Here is a 7500-nt window from a genome sequence, read left to right on the forward strand (position 1 = left end):
TCGTTTGATTGCAGAATATTGAGGAGTAAAAATGCAAAGAATGGACAAAAAAAGGAGTATATATATATATATATATATATATATATATATATATATATATATATATATATATATATATATATATATCCAAATTCTCCTCATCGCCGTCATTTCACGGAGCAGTATAACTATAAGTGTCAAATTATATGCTAAAACCTGCCCGGTATAGTCAGTATGGACATTTATACGTAGTGTTATCAATTAATGACGTGTGGAAGGCAGGGAGGGGGTAGGGGGAAAGAGGTTGGGAGGGGGGGGTTGATACAGGTGTTCAATCACCTGCTCTCCACAGCTGATGCAGATGTTCAGAGGCCTAGCTAGCGCACCGAAGGGAAAATATTATGAATAATTATACAGAAACGTGTATATAAATAAGAATTAAATACGTGTGTTTGTTTATCTGGCCTAGCTAATCATTTATTCGTATGCGCAATTTATATCGAACTGACACATTTCGTGGGAAAAAATTAAACGAAATTATTAGGATAATAATAATGATAATAATGATAATAATAATAATAATAATAATAATAATAATAATAACAATAATAAATAAATAAATAATAATAATGATAATAATGATAGTGATGATAAAAATGATAATAATAATAATGGTAATAATAATAATAATAATAATAATAATAATAATAATAATCTCAATGATAATAATCATAATGATAATAGTGCTAATAATAATAATGATTTGATAATAATAAAAAATAATAAAAAAAAACGATAAAATCACAGGTCTGAAAAATTCCATACGAACATTCAAAATCTTCCAAATATATTTTTGCCTTGACATCGAAAAATAGAAATTTCCTTGGATAAATATAGATATAAATAATAATAATAAAAAAGCGCATAGCTAAAACATTTATTTACCGAAGAAAACGTGCACTTAATTAGATTTCAAAGTATTCGGTTGCGGGTATGCAAATTTGTGGAAAATAGGTCATATTGTGCTTTTTCTTCATTTTATTGATATTACGGCAATTTTTCTATTTAATGTCAACCCGAAAGTAATAAATACTAACGAAATATCTTCATTATTTCTATCTTGAATACATCATAAGCGGTATTTTCATATCTAAATACACTATATCGCTTAAAAGTTTTAGGTTATTTTAATGTTAATAAAAGTGATAATTATTTCGAATGATTTGGTCGCAAATATCTAATTTTCGCTAATTTTCTTGCCTCACTTCTATCATTGCCATCAAAATTATTACTACTATTCGTAACGTTATTAATAATCTTCTATCGTTAATCATAATTTACATAATCGTTATTACTTATCAAATAATAATTATTCTTATGGTATGATGATTAGCATGTATTCAACACTTTGCATAAAGTTATAATTACTCTTATATTCGTAATTGTAATAAATCTGTTATAGAGAAAACTTTACCGAAAGGAAATGTTACTATAACCGCAGTTCAAGCAACTATTATAATCTTTGTGGTAATTAACATTTTTAATCAAATCCTGGTTCCTTTTCATAGCAATTTCACCTATTAATTTACTAATACGTTCATGTTATTATCATTATCATTATTATTACTCTCATTATTATTTTCATTATCGACAATGCTATTTCTATCGTTATTATTATCACTATTATTATCGTTATGTTAACTATAAGCCTAAAATAATTATAACAACAGCAACAACAATAATAATGATAATATATTGATAATAATAATAATGATGATGATGATGATAATAATAATGATAATAATAATAATAATAATAATAATAATAATAATAATAATAATAATAATAATTTTAACAATAACAGTGATAATGATAATGATAATAAAGATAACAATATTGATGATAAATAAATTTTAATAATACTTAAAATTATCATAAATACTATCATTATTAATTCTAATGCTATCATTAATTTTATTATAATTATTCTTGTTATTACCATCGTCATCATTATTATTATTATTATTATTATTATTATTATTATTATTATTATTATTATTATTATTATTATTATTATTATCTTTATTTTTATTATTATTATTATTATTATTATTATTATTATTATTATTATTATTATTATTATTATTATTATTATTACTATTACTACTACTACTATCATTATTAGCATTATCGTTATCATTATTATTATCATTACTATGATCATTATTAATATAACAATAATTATTATTATGTTAATTATCATGACTATCATAATCATCACCATGGCTGCAATTATCGTCACTACTACTATAATTCTCGTCTTTATCAAACCCGTGAACATTATCAGCCTTTGCTTCTACGCCAAAGAATCAGACAGAGCAAGACACAAGCAAAGGGTGAAGGGAAGGGGAAGGGAGGGAGAGCCTCTCAGCCTCCCATCTCCATCTCTCTTCATCTCGCACAGATCATGAGCATCCAAGCATCTCGCCGTTCCCGATCCGATGGGGAACACTGGAACGTCTTTCATTTATTAATTAATTCCGACTCATTTTCCCCAAGGGAGGGAATTAGATAGGGGAGGGGGGGAAGGGAGGAGGGAGGAAGGAAATGGGGGAGGTAAGTGAGGGAGAGGAGGGAGAGGAAGGAGAGTTAAGGAAAGGGAGGGGGAAGGAAAATAGGGATGGTAAGGATAAGGGAGGAGGATTAGGGGAAGGGGAGGAGGGAGAAAGAGGAGTAAAGGGGAGAGAGAAGTGGAAGAAAGGGAGATAGGAAGAATGAGAGAAAGAGAGAAAGAATTGTATAGACGATAGAGGGAGAGAAACAGAAGCAGCTTCCCTTTATATTAAGCATCCCTTTTAAATAACGTTATGCTTTGATCGCATTATTAGTGCACGAGTTTCTCTATTTCATTTTTTATATTTTGTCATGCGGAGTTCATTAGTATAATTAATGAGTTATTTTGTAGAATTTATTATATATTTTTCTTGCGTTTTTTTCGTATTTATTTTGCGTCTGTTCTCCTTGAGACAGAATTATCATGAATAATCAACGAATAGATAATTGATAAATTTATAGAATTTTCAGTGGCATTATAAACTGTATTCTCAGTACCTGACAGAATGCTTTTACGTAAAACTCTGACGTAATGAAAAATTTTATGACGTTTATGAGTAAAAGCGAACTTAGGAAAATAAAATAATTTGCGCGCGCGAATTATGGCCGCTCCCCCCACCCCTTTCCGCCCCGGCCGCCACCTCTCCGCTCTTCAGGTCAGAAAACCGACAATTATAAACCGATAATGACATAATATTCCTAACAGTTTACCGAAAAGCGGACGAGCGGGAGCGTGTCGGTCGGGAGAGCGGAGAGCAAAGAGACCGGCGGTCGGGTGTTCGGGAGGGCGGTCGGGCGGGCGGGCGGGGCGGGAAAGAGGCGTCGGCGTCGGCGGCGGCGGCGGCGGCGGCGGCGGCACTCGCTCCCGCTACCGCCACCACGAACCGCCGGATCGGACCTTCGCGCGCCGCCGCCACCGAGGCCGAGGAGACTTCAACCCGCGTCGCTCGCCGCCTCTTTTCGGCCGCGACGCAGCGCCCTTTCTGCACCGAATTGGTCTTTGAGTCGCGGAATACGTACATACGTGCATACATGCATACACACATACATGCACACACAAAAATGCACATATCTATGTATACATACATACACACACACACACACACACACACACACACACACACACACACACATATATATATATATATATATATATATGTATATATATATATATATATATATATATATATATATATATATATATATATATATATACATACATACACACAGTCATATTTGTTTATAGATATACATCTAGACATACATACACGAGAATCCTAATAAATATAAATTATAGATCATCTCAGCAACGTATTTCTTTTGTGTGTATAATACGGATATTTTTCGGCCTACATGAATAAAGTCTAGAACTAAATGATTATGTTTAAAATCCCTCATTTACTTTTAAAAAATGAATTACGATAATCAGCGCCACAGGAACGATAGAACGATATGAATTCCCTACACATATTCGTATTCTCTGTACGTATAACGCATACGCACATCCGGATACTTATATTGCGAACACACACACACACACACACACACACACACACACACACACACACACACACACACACACACACACACACACACAATTACATACATAAATCACGTCCATGTGCGTGTTCGATGATGTCCTCCAGATCCGAAAACGGACGCACACGCACGCGACCCGGCACCGGACCCCTGCACCTTCCTTCTCCCAAGTTCCTCCTAATGTTTCCGGCGCTGCAATCCTACGCTTAATCCCGCCATCCTATGAGAAATCACACGGCGACCTCCGTGCGTTGAGCAGAGGGAGGCGAGATACAGAGGGGGGGGGGGTGATAGTAATGCCGAAGACGGAGCCAACACACTCGCTCGCTTAATCGGAGGCGAGGGGGAGTGAACGACTGAATTTCGTGGAACTTTTTGTATGAATGAGTATTTACCTTATTTACCTTTGTGATGGTTATCTCGCGTGGGTTTTTATATATATGCAATGAGATATATATATGGCAACATAAACACCTTACAAACTATATGTGCACAGCAACAGTGCAAACAAATAAAAAAAATCACTGCAAATCGTCACTCACTTGAGGAAGTGTGAGATGAGTCCAACAGCCCTTAAGAACACAAGCAAGAAAATCCAAAAAGGTGATTATATTTCAGCGTCAAATAGCACTAATTTTCGTCACTTGAGCAGGCAAGCCTACCGGGTTTCACGCAATCAGGTTGGTAATACGTAATCCCAAAAGGAGGAAGAGAGATTGAAGGAACAGATGAGAGAGAGAGAGAGAGAGAGAGAGAGAGAGAGAGAGAGAGAGAGAGAGAGAGAGAGAGAGAGAGAGAGAGAGAGAGAGAGAGAGAGAGAGAGAGAGAGAGAAGCGAAAAAGAAGAAGCAAGAGACATAGAACAAGGGAGGCAAGAGACATATCATAAATGTATGCGCTGGGCTTCACCCATAACCAACCTCGTATCGTGAATCCCGGTTCAGATCTCTTCCAGGCGTGTCCCGTTGAGGAGGAGGTTTTGCCGACACCCTAGTTATTTACAGCTCGAAGCATCTGGCGGTCTTCGAGATGTGAATAAGCTGGGATTTGAGGCGCTCTCTCGGGACACGTCGCTTGTCGTGGCGTGGGTGTAGATTTCATCCGATTTTTAATTCTCTTTTATAGTGTTTTCCGCTTGATCAATTTATCAGTAACATTTCCTCTTTTTTCTTAAGAATGACAGCTAGATTTCCATGATTATAATAGCAACAGGAATCAGCACCGAAGCACCGACTTCACTTTGCGAAAGAATGAGACAAAACACAAGATGAATCCAAGGAGCCTTCCACTATTAAATAGAAACTTATTCATACTGTTACTTTTTTCATGAACTTCGAATACATTTCATATACTTTCATCGGGTTTCCTCCTCACCCACGCTACTTGACAATGAGTAATAAAAATATATATAAAAAATAATAATAAATAAATGAAAAAGAGAAAAAAAAATGAAAAATCGCAGGACCGAAGCGACGAAAATCATCCAACTAGGCCAAGCCACTCATTAATATTCATCATGACCACCACACACAAACTTGGCAACGATGAGCCCAACGATAACCGTGATAAACCCCTTCTGTGGGAGCTTTGGTCTGCATTGCCTCACACTTCCTGCAGTCAAGAAAGATAAAAGGCCTCCAAGTGACCGTGAAGTAAGTAACATGAACAACCCAGCTTGACTTTTTTTTATTTTTGTTTTCATTTGACAAAAAAAGACTCATTTTGGTCCTCATCTCTCTATTTGTTTTTAGTTTTTTAAAGCACTTTGCATCATCTCCAAAAAAATGTCTTGCTATGTTTTTTAGCTATTATTTTGCTCTGTATATACTATCTTTATGCATTATTTTCTCTCTTTTTTGGGTATTTTTAGCACCCTGCCTTGTCATGACATCGACTAACGTTAGAGATTCATTAGGGTGAGAGACTACTAGAAAAAACAACCACCGACTCACCATCTAATGCTATATTTCGGCTTCTAAAAACAACACTACCAGAAAATAATAACAATGAAAAAAAATATATAAACAAATATGAAAAAAATGGTCGATAGTGTGTGTATTTGAACAAGACCGAAATAGGACTTTGATTGAGACTCTCTGACTTCGAGAACAAAAAGTGAATCACACTAAGCAAAACGTCCGAGTGGCAAAGGACTCGACTGAGCGTGGACTGAGCACTTGAATGCATTTGGTGGTGAGAGGGATAGTTGTCGGGCCTGTAAGTGGGCTGCAAGGGCTTGCCACTGATGGGGTCTCATGGCTAGGGTTCGGGCTGTACCTGTACTTGTAGTCTGGGTGTTCCTTCATGTGGACGGCGCGCAGTCTCTTGGCCTCGTCGATGAACGGCCGCTTCTCCGTCTCCGACAGCAGCTTCCACTCGGCCCCGAGGCGCTTCGAGATCTCCGAGTTGTGCATCTTGGGGTTCTCCTGGGCCATCTTGCGTCTCTGGCCTCTCGACCACACCATGAAGGCGTTCATGGGCCGCTTGACGCGCTCGGCGGCGGCGCTCGAGGAGGACGCGTTGCTCTTGCTGTTGCTGGTGCTGTTGCTAGAGCTGTTGGTGGAGGAGCCGTTGTTGTTGTTGTTTGTGCTGCTGTTGTTGTTGTTGGTGGGGGTTGGGACGTGTGTCTGGGGCGGCGAGTGGGCGCTCATGCTGCCCACGGAGGCCAGGGAGGGGCTCGTCAGGGACGAACTGAGGGACGAATTGAGCGACGTCAACGAGGAATGGTGGGACAGGGAGTATGTGTGGGAGTGGGAGTTGTGGTGGGCGTGGGACACAGTGTGGGGAACGGAATGGGAGTGGGAGGAGTGGGGAGGGAGGTGTGCGGAGTGTAAGCTCCCGCCCTTGAGGTCGGGAGGGTCGAGGGTCAGCATGGTGGAGGGCTTGAGGGCCGCGCTGCTGTAGTACTCCAGTGTTGCGGCTTCCCGGGGCTCCTTGCAGGATATGGGCTCGTGTCTGCTCCCCCACCGGCGCTCCCACACACTCCGAGTTCCCTCCACCGCCGTAGGTTGCTCAGCGCCCGATGCCAGGGCACTGTACGCCTTCACGCCGGCAATGGTGGTGTCCTTCGTCGCAGACAGGGAAGTTTAGCACTGCATTTACACGTGGCTCTACGCCAACACGAGTATCTGAGAGTAGCACACGGCTTCTGGGATAGTTAGCGCCTACAGCACCACTTGTTGTCACCACTCTACACTATTCACTGTATTGTGGCTAGAGTAACCCGGATCACATGAATGGCACAACAGAGCTCGCTCTATACACGTCCGTTCACTGTGAAAGCCGTCTATTATTTACCTTTAATTTGGCTCCGACTCGGGATGTGTTATCGATTGACCAAACTCCACCATCCACGCATCCTAGCCAATCA

The 7500-nt window shown here is 39.0% G+C and overlaps 1 protein-coding gene across 4 annotated transcripts in view; it reads right to left on the reverse strand.

The window, feature by feature from the left end:
- LOC119580334 (transcription factor Sox-3-like) overlaps positions 1-7500 on the reverse strand; it is a 35386-nt gene that overhangs the window by 27330 nt on the left and 556 nt on the right. For 2 of the 4 annotated variants that reach the window (XM_037928430.1, XM_037928429.1), the window contains exon 1: positions 6408-7500. This exon is cut by the window's right edge. In XM_037928430.1, the coding sequence (XP_037784358.1) occupies positions 6408-7003 (596 nt within the window). In that variant the 5' untranslated portion in view covers positions 7004-7500. The remainder of the gene's footprint in view (positions 1-6407) is intronic. The other 2 variants (XM_037928427.1, XM_037928426.1) reach the window with 2 other exon arrangements.

This window comes from Penaeus monodon, chromosome 13 (assembly GCF_015228065.2).
Source record: "Penaeus monodon isolate SGIC_2016 chromosome 13, NSTDA_Pmon_1, whole genome shotgun sequence".
Taxonomy (NCBI): Eukaryota; Metazoa; Arthropoda; class Malacostraca; order Decapoda; family Penaeidae; genus Penaeus; species Penaeus monodon.